The 15,789-nt window shown below is 42.4% G+C and overlaps 1 protein-coding gene and 1 long non-coding RNA gene across 5 annotated transcripts in view; one reads left to right on the top strand and one right to left on the bottom strand.

The window, feature by feature from the left end:
• ctif (CBP80/20-dependent translation initiation factor) overlaps positions 1 to 15,648 on the top strand; it is a 62,389-nt gene extending 46,741 nt beyond the window's left edge. For all 4 annotated transcript variants that reach the window (XM_040053418.1, XM_040053416.1, XM_040053417.1 and 1 more), the window contains 4 exons: positions 1,108 to 1,407; positions 4,104 to 4,256; positions 10,269 to 10,322; positions 12,641 to 15,648. In XM_040053418.1, coding sequence (XP_039909352.1) covers positions 1,108 to 1,407; positions 4,104 to 4,256; positions 10,269 to 10,322; positions 12,641 to 12,862 — 729 coding nt within the window. In that variant the 3' untranslated portion in view covers positions 12,863 to 15,648. The remainder of the gene's footprint in view (positions 1 to 1,107; positions 1,408 to 4,103; positions 4,257 to 10,268; positions 10,323 to 12,640) is intronic.
• The window catches only part of LOC120747506, a 58,772-nt gene that overhangs the window by 15,653 nt on the left and 27,330 nt on the right, over positions 1 to 15,789 (bottom strand). The window lies entirely within an intron of this gene.

The following is a 15,789-nucleotide window of genomic DNA, read 5'->3' as shown; positions in this document are numbered from 1 at the left end:
TGCCTGCTTTGTTCTTTTCCCTCCTTTCACTCATACTCCTACACTTTTTTTCCCAGTGGCATTGACAGTTAACAATGGAAAACAATGTGTAACAATACAGTTAATAATACAGTTAATAGGTACAAAGGCTCAATGTAAGAAAAATGGATATACCTGTGATTTATCTCTCTTTTTCTAATCAGCTTAATTATAAACATAGTTATAAACTTGCCTTTGAACCAGAACGTTATTGGAAAAGGATATAGGAAAACTGGAAATACAGTATCAGTCATACCTGCCTTGGCTCACTCTATGTCTACTGAGCCAACATAGCAATAATCGGCGCCAGGGTGGCTATCCACTTAAAATGACACCCCAGATAGTGCTCTATGTGAAAAATCTTGAGTGGTTATGAATGTAAATTAGAGTTTCTGTGACAGTTTCTGTGGGAGTGTCAAGGACATTGCATGATAGAAGAGGAATGTTTCAGCAAAAAAAAAAAAATCATCATATGACAGCTTATAAAGAAGAAAATGTTGAAAGCTGTGGCCCGTGTACGTCACTGAACTTAACTGCTGACCCTTTTTCCACTGACCAAGTCAGTCAACCCAGTACAAAAAGTGCCTGTACCCAAACATGGAACTGTCAGAGGTTATTGGGATGTGTTTCAACAAGAAATATAACAATGACTGGCACATGAAGCCAGGACTTTTTCTCCGCTGTGAGAGAACTTAGTAAAACAGAAAAAACCCAAAACAGAAAAGTTCAATGGTGTTTAATTTCACATGAGAGATCATTACTAGTCAGAGTAATGCATCACTGTGAAACTGTACCATTTTTGAAGCATTTGCTATTTAAGCTACAAATGAGCTTTAATATGTCTGTCCACATATTCAGGACTTTAACTAGAGCAACTGTTCCCTAAGGAAAGAAACATGACGTATAAACTTCCTAAACATTCTCATTAACTCAACTTGCTTTGTCATTCATCGCAACTCATGTGTCAGATTAGCTGACATTTATTTCTCTGTAGGAACATCTGATTTGTGTTGAAATCTACTGTGCTGTGAATCTAATATCATTATCCTCACCAACCACTTACATGCATTATCCCGTCTTTCCCCTCAGGAGGAAGCATGCGTGCAGCAGTCGGGCCCCGGATCACGGAATATGGACCGGCTAGTGGCGCTTCTCAACAGCATGAGGAGCAACAGCAGTGGAGTAGAGCAACAGCTGGCGTCCTTCATGGAGGAGGCGCAGTCCTCAGCCCGTTCGGAGGAAACCCTCGCTCAGGTGGTCGGCGCGATCTACTCCAAGGCCGTGTCGGACAGGAGCTTCGCGGCAACAGCTGCGAGGCTCTGCGACAAGATGGCGCTGTTCATGGTGGAGGGGACCAAGTTTAGATCGCTGCTGCTCAACATGCTGCAGGTGAGATGACAACAACGGCGTCTAAAGCTTATCCTGGCTCCTTAATGTTTTCTCTAAATACTGAAGCAGGTGTAATTTATTTATTTATTTATTTAGGGGGGGGGGGATCGATGGATTTTTTTAAATAGTAACTTTTACTGAAAAAACGTTGTGTGCTAAACTGTTCTTAAAAAAACAACAGTGTTTGCAGCCATGTGCAATGAACTTGAGAGCCTGTTGCCTTTTGAAATAGCTGCTTTGAAGATGGGGATGAGGTCTGTGACCACTTGCAGTTAGTTAGTGTTTTTAAAACAACGTTGTTGCATCAAAAAAGGCAGATGGAGTCAGTCAGTAAGTCTGCAAGTGAATGGGGTGGCATTGGCAATTGTATCCAATCTGTTTGTGAGAACATGAGTAACTATGATAAACTGGTCAAAATGATAAATTTGGTAAATCTGAATTTAGATATTTTAAATCCATGTCACACTGTTGAGCTTCCAGCTAAACCATTTTTGCAGTTAATCATTACAAATTAAGCAGAAAACAGTTTCATATTTAAATGTTTGTAGAGCAACAAAACCTCTACTCTGAATCATTTTTATATATTTTGGGAATAGACTAAACACTTTTAATTGATTAACCAAAACAGCATTTTCAGATGAAGCAATAATGACCCAGAAAATCTTTTGTCCAAAGTCTATTGCTTTAATGTTTGAATCCCCCTGACTGTACCTGCCATTTTATGCCTTGAAATGCATGAGTTATTGTAAACAAGAAGTTTAAATGAGCATTAAACATCATATTTTATACTCTATGTTTTAACACAGGGGTAGGCAACTCCAGGCCTCGAGTGTCGGTGTCCTGCAGGTTTTAGATCGCACCCTGGGTTAACACACCTGAATCAAACGATTAGTTCATTACCAGGCCTCTGGAGAACTTCAAGAAATGCTGAGGAGTCATTTAGCCCTCTAAATCAGCTGTGATGGATCATGGACACATCTAAAACCTCCAGGACACCGGCACTCGAGGCCTGGAGTTGCCTACCCCTGTTTTAACAAAATAATCTGTCATTTCAGCCGCTTCTTTCAAGCTTTGCTTTTTTGAGAACGTTCAGGTGGAAGCCCACTGTGTGTGTTTGTGTGCGAGACGCTGTAAATGTCAGTGGGCACAGCAGCTAATCTAAACACCCAGGGGGGAAGAAAGAAACCCGTTCCCCCTTTTTCCTCTCCGTGTCTTCACTTAACTGCACCGTTCCAGTCTCGCACCCTCCATGAAAACATCCCCTTCGCCGTTGCATACTTCACTCCCCCTTCCTCCTCATCCCTCATGAGCTCTGTATTCCAGAGCTGCCCCATCTTATCACCCTCCCCTCACCCAGAATGACACAGGCCACTGCCTCACTACTTCATCCTGCATAGTTCCCAAGTGCATCTCTCGCCCGCCAAACTTTTCCTTTCGCCCTTCGCAAACTCCCGAGAGCAGCAGACAAACTAGAAGTAGACATACAACACATCCTTGATGCCGGCAAGGACTAAATGTTAACCCATCCGCTTCTATGCCCCCCTGTACTCCTACGCTCTTCTTTTTCCTCCTCCCTTGAGCTTTAACATCTAAAGGAAGAGGTGGAAAAACACTAAACTTGTTTTTATCCCAAATCCAGCAGCAGTGAATCTTGCCTTGATCCTTTTACACCCCCCCCCCCCCTTTATTTATTCACCCCCTCTTCATCTCAGCTGTGAGGTCCCTTCTTTTCTTTTATTCCTCACTTTAAAATCCACTTCCTAGCTAGCTAGCCAACATGCCCCCCCTCCCCCCTTGTCTTTGACATTTTGACTTTTTTTTTTTTTTTGCTTTAAAACATTTTAAATGTCATAAGTGGGCTCATGAAAGCTTTAATTAATGATGCTGCTTTCAGGCCCCTGGATCTCAGTATGGGGTGGAATTACTGTGCGTCTGCTGTGGCTTTGCTTGAACATAGTCAGACTTTCTCATAATGAAATATTTAACACAGCTCAGAAGTCCCAGGGGCCCCTTTTTGTCTATTACTGTTGACACCTTTTGATATTATAACATGATATGTTGATATGATATGATATGATATGATAATTCGCTGAATCATTTTAGTTTAATTTTGAGCGCGTGTTGCGCTTGTTTTTAAATGGGCGGAGCTTCCTGCCAAACCTTTTTACGTCTCCGTTGTTTGTGCACAGGCAGACTTTTAGTGTAGCCGTTCAGCAGCCCAACAGGCAGCAGAGCGAGCGGTTCTGATTGTTGATAAAGTTTCACTTTAATCTGCTGAATAACATCTTTACAAGTGCACATTAAGCATTAACACATATTAACCCCGGCACTTTAACAGCACCACACAGTTCACCACACTTCACTTTCAAACTAAATTAACACACTCGCCTCCACTTCTGGCAGTTAAAAGAAATTTGGGAATTTTTTTAATGCATTTTCAAGCTGCTTTTTGGCTTCAAGTACGTTGAGGAACAAGGTTAATATATGTGCCACCTACCAAAAAATCCCATTAGAGAGATGGAAAAGTTGTTAATGATGATTAATGGTTCTGCCAGGAAGATGGTTAACCATCTTCACTTATGAATTTAACACCTACCTACCCACTGCCTACTTGTACTACACAGCTACTGAAGCTGGATAACCGGGAATGTTTCAGTGTGTTTTCTAAACTAACCAAGCATCCTTTTTCCACTCAGAGGGATTTTTCCCGTCGCGAGGAGCTCCAGCAGTCAGATGTGGAGCGGTGGTTGGGTTTCATCACCTTCTTGTGCGAAGTGTTTGGTACCATGAGGAGCTCCGGGGAGCCGTTCAGGGTGCTGGTGTGTCCCATCTACACTTGTCTACGAGAGGTTTGTATCTGTTTTCTTTTAGGTCACTAGCCAAAATTATCAACCCCTTTCACGCTTTTCGAATAAAAGAAAGTGCCCGGCTGCGTCTCTGTATCGTGCCTGCTCAGTTCAATACATGCACTGAATCAGAGTTTCCTGTTTTTGGCCAGACTCAGTCTAGACTCTTGAAACCACAGCTCTGTTTGGTTAGTGGTGCAAAAACAGCCAGGACACCATCAGTTCCAGTAAAATTTTGTGACCCCAGGTTCACTTCTCATCAGCTGGTCTTGCTCACTTAGACACGCTCTCTCGGTCTCCATGGAAACCATTAAGGGAAGCCGCAGCAGACGCACGGCGATACAGAAGTGGTTAATGACAAATGAAATACTGAAAGGGGAAGCAAGCGAGGTGAGGGAGGTGAGGGGAAGTGGGGGAGACTGTGGCTCAGGTTGACTGTCAACTCATGGCACAACAGGTAAAAAAGAAACCAGCAGAGAGGAAGTTTGGTTTTAATACAGGGTCTGAACGAGAGAGGAAAAACAAGGTCAGGTGTAGGAACTAGTCTGAACACTGTCCAAAAATACACATCCACAAAATAGCATCACTGCTTGGTTAGGTACACCTGTTCAACTGCTCCTTAATGCAAGTATTTAAATCAACGAATCACATGGCAACACTAAGTCAAATAACTGAATAAGGCTGTGAGGGTTAGTGTGTATTCCCTTCAATGATCGCAGTAGGCATTAACTCACAGAGGCAGACTCCAATTCTTTTGCTAGCGGCAATTTTTCTAATTCTTCATCCCACATTTAGTGGTGAGTTGAACAAACGTCCACCGCGGACACGCATTTCGGACCGCATAGAATAACATGGCATTCACAGAGGGATGATGAACATGAGAATCAAAACAATTGGGATTTATAAGAAATCCATTTTAAAAAGACGGAGATGTTAAAAATTGCTGTATGTGTGACAAAGTTTCATTCAGATAGGCCCACCCAATAAGGAGGAGATGGGGCAGAGACAGTCGTACGTACACTACAATCATTATAGTAAGATTCTTTATGATATTTCCTTTGTTGTTTGTATCTTCTTAATGTGATTTTACATTAACAAATTCTATCATCTGCTGCACCACATGCAGCTGTGAGATGAAGTTCTATTTGTTGTCGGATCAGCAGAAGGAGAGTGAGGTTTGGTTGCATGAGTGAGAGGAGATAGAAGTGAACTCTATACGGAACAAAAGGATTCGTGTAATGACACTTCAAACCTCCCCGCATCTGATTTGAAAACATATCGTCCAGCCCTCAGGGAGACAAGTAATTTTTTGGCATCACTGGAGAACATTTCCTCATATTGAAATTCAAGTGGGGTAATTGGAGACCTCTGCACCCCCTTTTTTTGTTCTGTTTTTCCAGGCATTAGAAAATCTAGCCAGTGAGATCTTAGCCAAGCCCCAGATCAAGTGATGTAGTACAAAAGGAGCAACAGCCCAACAGTCGGAGCTGGTTAAACAGAGGACCTCCTCGCAGGCAAAGAGGCGTCAGCCTCCGAGCATCTATGCTGGATATTTGGTGACATTATTTTTAACTCCTACACAGTGCGTGCATTTTTCTGGTGAGGGTGGAGGGCTGGATTCTGAAATTCAGCTTTTGTTTCACTTCCATATTTCTAGTGTAGTTTGAACACACCTGGCGTCTCATTAACAAACAAAACAATCGCAAACAGTTTAAGCCATCCACACCCTGTCTGAGGGTATGCCCAGGGCTTTATCTCAGGCTTGTTAAAAGGCTCAACAGCATGACCAAGGGTGTGGACTAACCAGTCAGCAATACACACAAACACGCCTCTATAATCTACATCAGCAGTATGAAGGGAGCCCCGAGAAGACTAGAGGTCAGAAGGCGCCTGTGAACAACTTAAACACTAATAATGAGGATATATGGTGTGTGTGTGTGTGTGTGTGTGTGTGTGTGTGTGTGTGTGTGTGTGTGTGTGTGTGTGTGTGTGTGTGTGTGTGTGTGTGTTTTCAAGCCCACATACTCGGTCTAATAATCAGTTTCCTAGAGACAGTCTTCGTGACTTTGATCTGGCCGCTGTTTTGATTGTCCTGTTGTAACATGCGATTGTCAGATTCTTGCTACAAGCTATGTGCAATAGGTGTTTGCATATGCACACGCACACCCGCCTTATACATGCGGTCTAAGTGTTTGCATATGCATACATATGTCCCTGCAGAGGAGACACTTCTCCAGTAAACGTAGCCTGCACAACAGGGTCAGGTAACAGCAAAGGTGTGTTAGTGTTTGGGCTTAAATGCCAGCTCCTATAGCCAGAGCAAATTAATGAGTGCTGATCCCATCCATTAATAACTGACAGGCTGCTATAGCTCCAATCAAATGGAAGATTTGCCCCGCACAGAACAAACTAAAAGACATAATCCTCAAGTAAAATTAAATTTAAAGCACACCTTAAAACGAATGACTTTTTTCCAATTGACACATCCTGCCATTACAGAGCAATATTTGCATTTGTTTGAGTCCTACTTTTGACTCAAGCTCCAGGACCTGCTGTCCTGTTTTAGCTCAGTTGATCTGTGACTGCTCACCAACTAGCTGCTTATTTTGCTAGATTAAGTGACCCGTTCTACAGCTGTGCATGCGTTGTAGCACAATTAAAATGACACGTTCATCTATCTTTTTGTCTCTTGGGCTTACTTCTTTTTTAATATGTTGCCATGGTAACAAAGGTTGGCAAAATCCCTTCAGGTCAGAACTTAATAAAAATCATATAAAAGATTTTTGACTTGGACCTTTAGCCTTGAGTTAAAGCAACATGCTTTGTGTACCAGTAATCATACACACTACCAATTATTGAATCACTTGAGTTCAACTCTGTTATTTTCAAATGAAGGGGAAAAACTGTGATGCAGTGTGGCTCATGATTCTACCCCAAAAGATCATCATGTGATCATGTGACCCATAGAAGTTGTCATCAGGATATTGGTTTGTAGTCACTCCTGGTAGACAGCATGTACATACCCTCCAGTGGTGAAATCAGGACCTATTTATATGGTATCTTGGCTTCCCTCTTAGAAAGCTACCAGTAGCTGTTTACTAACTTGTTCAGTGGATTTTAACTTTTTCCCCCATTAAGATTTGACAACCTCTGTATTCTTAATGACAAGTTGACACGTCAGTATGTATTAATAAAGACGTGGTTAGACGATCATTAGAATAGTTTCCGCTCACTTCTGATGCACACTCAGTCATTTTGTTCTATGACAGAAACCACTCAGTTCAGAAGACAGCTTTCAGGGTTTTCAAGGGGGGAAAAGTTTAACAGTCTTACATTGTTAAACTCTGTATTATTGTAGGTGTTTACCTTACAGTATAAAGTGCCTTGAGGCAACTGTTGTTGGGATTTGGTGCTACATAAATAAAACTGAATTAAATTAAATTCTAACAGATACCAGACAAATATGGGGCTGGTCCTGAAGCGTGAATTCCAGTTTTGTCTACTACGTCAGAATCCTTCGAGTTTGTGTGTTTTTAATAAAGCATGTTTCGCTCTGCTTCATCCCGTGCTGCAGTTATTGAAGATACAACCTTGAAGATACACTAATGCAGCGGTCCCCAACCCCCGGGCCTCGGACCGGTACCGGTCCGTGAGTCGTTTGGTACCGGGCCGCGAGAGTTGAGGCTCAGGTGTGAAATGTGTGGTTTTCAGGGTTTTTATCGGTTTTCAGAGCTATTTTGTTATCGTTTTTATCGTTTACTCGGTTTTCCTGGGTCTTTTCACGTGTGTTATGAATAAATCTTCTTTTTTTCGGTACCGGCACTAGTTTTATTTTGTTGTATTTATCCGCGACACCTTAAAGGCCGGTCCGTGAAAATATTGTCGGGCATGAACCGGTCCGTGGCGCAAAAAAGGTTGGGGACCGCTGCACTAATGCACATGTGAAGTCCAAACTCATTTAAGTCACTCACAGAGCCGTGTTTGGATTTATTTCTTCTCTTCAGTGCTGTGAAACAATCAAAGGGAAAAAAAATAAGACGGCTGTATTTTCTAATCCTGATGTCTTTTAAATAAAAATACTGTAAATGGAAGTCGCACAGAATCCCGGGTTTTCCCATGGCAGTAAGATTAGTTTCTTGATGATATAACCAACCAGACATCCGAGTGTTTTCAGCTTCAGCCGGAGAGACTGAGTGTTAAGCTGTCTCTCAAAAACTTTTTTTTTTAAAATGCTGATTTTTCAGCTGGAACACACCATGTGTTACGGTGCAGCAGTGACAGGAGAGAGACGAGAGGAAAAGCTTATTGCAACGGATAGGAAAGCCGATGATAGATGAGTATAGATTAGATTGTTATAAGTGTATTGAACAAAACTTCCTCCCTCGGTTCCCCGGGGAACTCATTATGAGCTAATCCCGCTTGTCACATAGTTCTCCTGCTCTGGAAAAGGACGGGACTTGAGTTTCCACATCAAACAGCCACACTGTCACCACACCCGTCTGAGCATACTGAGGAGCTGACGTCTGAGCAACTGTTGGACCTAAATGATAGGTGGAATACCATTAAGCTTACAGTGTGGAAATAAGAGGCCTGCTCACAGTGAATGTGGAGCATAGCATCAAATGGTGGAGGATTACTTTTTTTAAAAAAATGTTTTCACCTCTGAAGAGTCAGACATTCGAATGACTGGTTTTGATCACAGCGTCTTTCCTAAAGCATGCATTTAAACAGGGTTTGGTTTGTCTGCTCAGTTTTAAAATGAAAACACAGTGATCGTGTTATTTAGCTCTGAAATACTGAAGTTGGGTTACTTGAGTGGGTTGGAGTCTCTATGGTGCATTCTATCTAGTACTCACATATTATATCATTGCCATTTTTATAGTGAACTTATTCATACAAAATGGTTTGTTTTAATCATTGAATAGCTTCAGAGCAACATGAGCCTTTATGGAGAGTCAGTCTGCCATTTTTTTTTAAACTCCCAGTATTAAGATGCACCAATTCCTGTGTGAAATATCGGGATTTGGCAACTTCATGCTGCTCTCTGCCTATTAGCTGGTTGCTAATTGTGTCTGTCTGCAGTCTGGTAGCATGCAGTGGGTTTAAAAAGCTTTTCTTTTCTGTTTTTTTAAGAGTGAGCCAACACTGCTAAGCTGTGGGACAGTATGTTAGGTAATACAGATTCAGGTGATAAACCATATAAGAGATTGAACATTTTTATATACAGTTGGCATTGAAAAACAAATTGGATTTATGGGTCGTTCTCCTGAACAAGGTGATGTCCTGTTTATTCCCTCCGTGATCTCACTTATTTTTTCCTTTACTCTGTCGCTGTACGGCGCATTGATGCGTGACAGTATTTTCCTCATTTTCAAAACACGCTCCCCCCTTCCTCCATGGTACTTCCTTCCCTCCATCAGTTTAATCAAAGCAGAGCTTTGTAAACAGTGTTATGAAGACTAAGGCAGCATTAGAGTTGAGCATTTAGCCAAAGTCGCTTCTGCTGTAAACTGAACCTATTCTACCTCTCTCTGCCTGCATTGTTTCAGGGGAGTATTTGTATGCCCATCTGTGCATGCGGGCCGGCATTGGTGTGTGTGTGTGTGTGTGGTAGTGGGTGGGAGGGGGCTAACATGTTTACCCAATCCACTGTTTGTTTTTGGCCACGCTGTGTGTTTACGTGTGTGTGCTACTGCGTGTGTATGTACATTGTGCGTAAAGGAAGGCATGATGTGTGATGTTTGCTGGCAGCCTGGAAGCTCAGTGTGTTGTCTTCCGGGATTTAAAATGTTAATGTCAAAAATATTTACAATCAGGATTAGGTCCCTCCCCGTTTCTTTGTGAACTCATGAACACATTTTTCTGTTCTCTTCATCAAGTGGTTTAAATCAGTTTTTGTATGTATACAGTGCATCTTCCATCATTTCTACTGTGCTACTTCTGGACTTGTGTTGTGCTAGTTTGCGCAGCCCTTTGCTTTATAAGTCTTACAGTGTCTGTTCTTGTCCTTTGCAGCTGCTAGAGTCGACGGATGTTAAGGAAGACGCAGTCCTCTGCTGCTCCATGGAGGTATCAATGCATAATTACTTAAAGTCAAGTCTTCATACTCAAAAGTCAAACTGGCCCCTACAAACACAAGTGCTCACCTATACAGACACCACAGACTGTATAGAGATTGACAGACCACGTGACTTTCGCGCATTGCATTGTGGGTACGACTGGCAGCAAAATCAAAACACTGCATCAAGCGTTAGCATTTCCAGCACCGGTAATCAATAATTCTGCGGTTTTAATCCCTACTTGCATTTTATTTGCCCCTAAAACAGTTATGTACAAAACGACGGAGAACACGGCAGGTCCGTACAAAGACAGACTTGACGAAAAGGCAAACCAAGAAAAAAAAAAAAGTACGAGGAAAAAATCAAAGGAGTGAAAGGGTTAGACCCATACGAGCATACAGAGTGGAGTAAGGACGTTAGCGTGCTGCCCAACTTTTATCACGCACATATTTATTATTATATGGTCCTAAGTGTGGGTGCATACACTCACAAAATGTTTGGTAACTTCAGATCCCTGCAACAAGCCCAGGTCCAGTTTACTTTGGTGATTTGGACTATTCCATTTCACAGCTGTTGTTAATTTTTTTTTTCTCTTTATCTCCTGTACAGGCCAACACAATCTATTTGTCTTTTCAGGTTGTAGTATTACACAACATTTTCAGATCCAGTAGAAATAAAATAAGTGTTTCGTAATTCATTCAATTTATTGTCTTTATTTATAACTGGCATTATTGTTTCATTCTATTATAGGATCTTACAAGAAACAGGCAAAATTGTAAAAATCCACTATGCTTTATTAGCTGCTTCGGTGAAAAACAAATCAACAATGCAAAAAAAAATAATAATAATAACCACTGCAAAACAACTTACTTGAAAACAGTTATTCATCCCTTGATTGCTTCAATACAACACTTGGGCACATATATGCGGGACTTTTCGCGGCTGTTTTTATATCGCTCTCTCACTTAGCCGATCAAATCTCGCTGTGGTAGCAGCTTTAAACTCGGTATGACCCAGGTTGATAGAGGGGGCCCAGTCTGGATCGCCACAGTGAACAAAGCAGCATAGCGCAACGAATTCAATTCAAATCAATATAAGACTTATTTGTAACCCTCATCAACAATTATGTTATGATAAATTACGTAATAACTACAACAGAAGCCATCAGTCGGCTCTTTGTTACTTCGGAAACATGGCTTGAACAATTTCTCTTCCACGACAGAATCCGATAAAAAACGATCTCTTTACCCGTCGGCTTCCCGTGGCTGTCATGCGACCGGCTATTGCAGTTAATAATGCCATTCTTTGTTTCTTTTTATCGTTGTGTGACTGTTTTCTTATGAAAGCCTGCGTGCCCTAGTACCGCTTGCCACTCGTACCTACAATCCTTTGCGGTTTTACCCCGGAAATTACATCACATTTTCGATCTCTATACAAAAGATGGATATAGTCAGTCATTGGTTTCTGGATTTGCATATTGAAGCCTTAATTTGAGCATTTTTGCTGCGTAGTGTTTCTAAAACTGGGAAGCAAAACTATATGCTTATCAGTAGCATTATCAGTCGAAGCATAGCTAAATTGTACTCTGCAGATGGATTTAACATCACGAAAGACTTGAAAGTAGCGACCACAATCATAAATTAATTAGGAAAGAATTTACTCAGGTCATAAATGTGGTATGCAGATGGCCCATTTTCCCATAGACTTCTATACATTTGAACTTCTTGTTGCAACAAGACTAGTCGCCCCCTGCTGGCCATAAAAGAACACAGTTAAAGTACCTAATTGGCTTTGCAGTGGGTTTTTTAGACCAGAGGCTGTGTGTTTTTTAAACGAAGCTAGCAGGATGTAAACGTAAAAACACAGAAATTTAGCCCCCTGGAACAACTATCTTGCAAACTATATCAGGGGTCTTGTTATCAGGGGTGGGTGGGGTGGGGGCGAGTACAGTCTGCATCACCCATAGAGCCACAGCCTCCACATTTAATGGGAAATCTGCCAGGCAGCAATGAATCCTTTAAACGGCAGAAAGTAATACCTAGAACTAAAAGGACAGAAAGGGCTAAGGCAGGTGAGCTCTGATTGGAAAAGAGTTCCCAGATGCTCGCAAACACAATGTTTGCAGTCTTGATTACATACTGGCAGCCTCAGCATGCACACATCTCCATGGCCAGAGGGTGTGTGAACCTCTGCTTGTCTGACTGTATCCACAATAACAAGGTGCCAGACATTGTGTCTTGTTCTCAGTTAAGGACGCACACACGCACTCTTTTCTCTGACCTCCTACCTCTTTACTCCCCCACCCTCCCTTCCTTGTCTCTCCACCAGCTGCAGAGCACAGGCCGACTGCTGGAAGAGCAGCTCCCCGAGATGATGACAGAGCTCTTAGCAGCTGTCAGAGACAAGATGCTTTGTCCCGCCGAATCTCCGCTGACTCGCTCTCTGCTCATGGAGGTCATCGAACTGCATGCGCACCGTTGGAGCCCCCTGGAGGCTCTCACTACCCAGTACTACAACCGTACCATCCAAAAGCTCACCACCACTGCCTAGGTGCCAGCTCCCACAGGAGAAGAGGAGATGTGTCCTCCTCACCCCAACACAACAGATGTTTTCTGGTTATGCATTGTAATAATGTCTGTTGCCTAAAGAAGTAAATGTCGCTATTGAGCTTAACTGTAAATTCCATTATTAAAAAACAAAACGGATAAGAAAAGGTAACCACTACCACAGACAAATCATGTAAGAGCCTCCTAACAGGTAACCCAAAAAGCCAACACTACATGTGCCACATTTGGCACACATTTGAGAAGATGGTAACGGATAGGTAGTCAGTGTGGGTGTGTTCGGCCACATGGAGCCTGAGAGCTTGGCTGGCTGCTGGATAAAGGAGGGAAGAGACAAGAGAGGGGTCACGTAGCAGAGAGGAGGAGAGGGCAGCGGTCTGTCCGTGGGGAATAGAGAGATCTGTGCCCAGAGATGAATAGAGGACGGAGAGCGAAGGGGCGGGTGGGGGCCGGGGTGGTCTGTGTCAGTCTCTTCATTGTGTTCGTTTGCCACACCTCCCCTCCTCCCCTTCCCTCTTCTGTCTCTCCGTTAGCCCCCAGGGTCTGTGTGGCTGATAAAAGAGAGGAGGAGGCAGGGAGCAGACACAGTGCTGTCTGTCTGGGCTGTCTGCCCTGCCAGGCCAGGGACCAGGTCAAAGGGCCTCGCTGTGGAGCCCCCCCACAGCTCCTCCCTGCCTTTGTCTCCCCGACACCCCCCACCCAGCAGGAAGCCCTTTTGAGGAGATGAGACAGCGGGCCTGCTGGGCCAGGCTGGGTTGGGGATAAAGATCAGGCTGGCTAGAGTAGGGTGACAGATGGCTGCTTGAGCCCCTGTGAGACGACACACTCCGAGCACACCCCACTGGCACCCCAACTCCCTGTTCCCCAAGCTCAGGCCCACACAGCCAATAGAAGCAGTAGAAATATTGCAGAGGGTGGGGTGAGGGGGGAGCAGCATTAGGAAATTAAATCAGACACTGCTGTCTGATAATTCCTTTGTTTTTGTCTTGCTACGGAATGTCTCTTCTGCTGTTAAGCCGTGCACGTCTATGCTTTGTTAACCACATCATCATCATCAATATATTTTTTTTTATCATTTATTGTTTTTGGTTATCAATGTTTCATTTTGAAGTCCTGTTTCAATGGTAATATGTATGAGATATTATAGTCATAGGCCTTATTGCACAGGATCGATTTGTTTTGCACCGTTTGCTTTAAAAACTCAGAAAAAACAGAAGTAGGAAGTTTGAATTGGAATCAGCGTTGCAGAGTAACGGCGAATTCAAGTAGAGAGAGATCTGAGTTGAGCATAGTGAGGGATTTGAGGATGTTTTAATGGACTAGTGGCCTTGTCAATTGCCCTTTTTTTTCTCTCCGTTGTTTAGGGCACAGCAGCGAGCGTGCTGAGGACTTTATCGCATCGTTGTGTTGTTGAAGGAAATATATATAAATATAAAACAACTGAAAAAGTGATGTGACAACTAAAAGAAAAAAAATAAGCATGGCACACAATGAAGCAGAAGTACAATGCTTCTTTACAATTTCCTCCTACGCAAGCCATTCTTTGCAGTGGATGTTTTTGCAAGTGTTTAATATCGACTGTAGTTTGGTCTTGATTTTTTTTTCCTTTTGGAGAGAAATGACAACTATTAACCTGTGTATTTGAAGATGACAATGACGACAAGAAAAATCTTAACTGTTTGACCTCATATTAGCTAGTCATGTGTGACCCTTATTCCAGCTAATGTGTGTACTGCAATAGTCATACCAAGCCAATCACGTTTGTTTGGGGGTTTTTTGTTTTTGTTTTTTTTAAATGGGCTCTCTATATATAATCTGCATACGATATAATTATTACAAGTATTACAAAAAAAACATGGGAGGACAAAAAAAACCACTTAAATTTGGGGAATAATGCAGCAGTGATGTTACACATAGGAAGACTGTGGTTGTGTGGCTACAAGTTAGCTCATCCTTTTTCATCAGGAAGTAGCTGTTTGGGAGTAATCACACACACATATATGCTTAGTTCCCACTGATTCTCTGTGGGCTGTTTTTATATTATTATTATTTTCTGTGTCTTGCATCAAGAATTAAGATCCTGTGTGGTAGAAACACACCCCAGAAGGTTAGTTAGATGAGATGGGTGACAACTTTTTTTTTCTTTTTTAAGCTCAGATGTTTTTTGAAGACGCATCCCAATCATCTGTACGTGTGTGTGTCTGCTTAAGAAGTGATCTGTTTTATTGTTTTGTCTTTTGTTGTCGTCTTATTTTGTTTTTAGGTTTGTATTTAAATTATATTTAGCTCATTTATATATATATATATTAAAAAGAAACATTTTTTTTCTTCTGGTGGGTTTTTAACACATCTGAAGCAGTGATACCTAGCTTGCTGGCAAGTGTGTAAGTTTGGTATTTCTGGGGTTTCCTTTGTGAAAAAAGAAAGAAGGCCATCAGTCAGTATCCATTATGCAAAGAGCGGTTCCCTCTCTCAGCAGATTGGGGCAGGTGGGGATTGCCCCCATCATCTGTGGCACCCCCTCCCCCCACCTCCAACCCCTTGTGCCCTTAGACCCCTGCGCTCGGGTCACGTGACTCACTCGACGACTGAATGAGATGCACCCTCATTTGGATTTTCTCGTGAATCTTGACAAAACGAGCGGCCCGGCCGACGCGCAGACGAGCTTTTGGGATTGACGACGATGGGTCATCTGTTATGAGCTTTTGTTTTTGTTTTTCTAAGCAGCTGAAAAAATAAACTAATAGGAAAGAAAAGATGTGCTGGAACAAACTCTGGTGTGTGTTGGGGGTTTTTTTTCCTTCTTTTCTGTCTCGTCAATTTCTCAGTGCAGTCACATGGAAGCTGGCGTGGTATCACTAGACAAAAAAAAAGAAAAGTCATTCAGACACGACAAAAGAAACAATGGCACAC

This window comes from Simochromis diagramma, unplaced genomic scaffold, assembly GCF_900408965.1.
Source record: "Simochromis diagramma unplaced genomic scaffold, fSimDia1.1 OVJJ01000596.1, whole genome shotgun sequence".
Classification (NCBI taxonomy): Eukaryota; Metazoa; Chordata; class Actinopteri; order Cichliformes; family Cichlidae; genus Simochromis; species Simochromis diagramma.
This window is presented reverse-complemented; position numbering and strand designations above follow the sequence as displayed.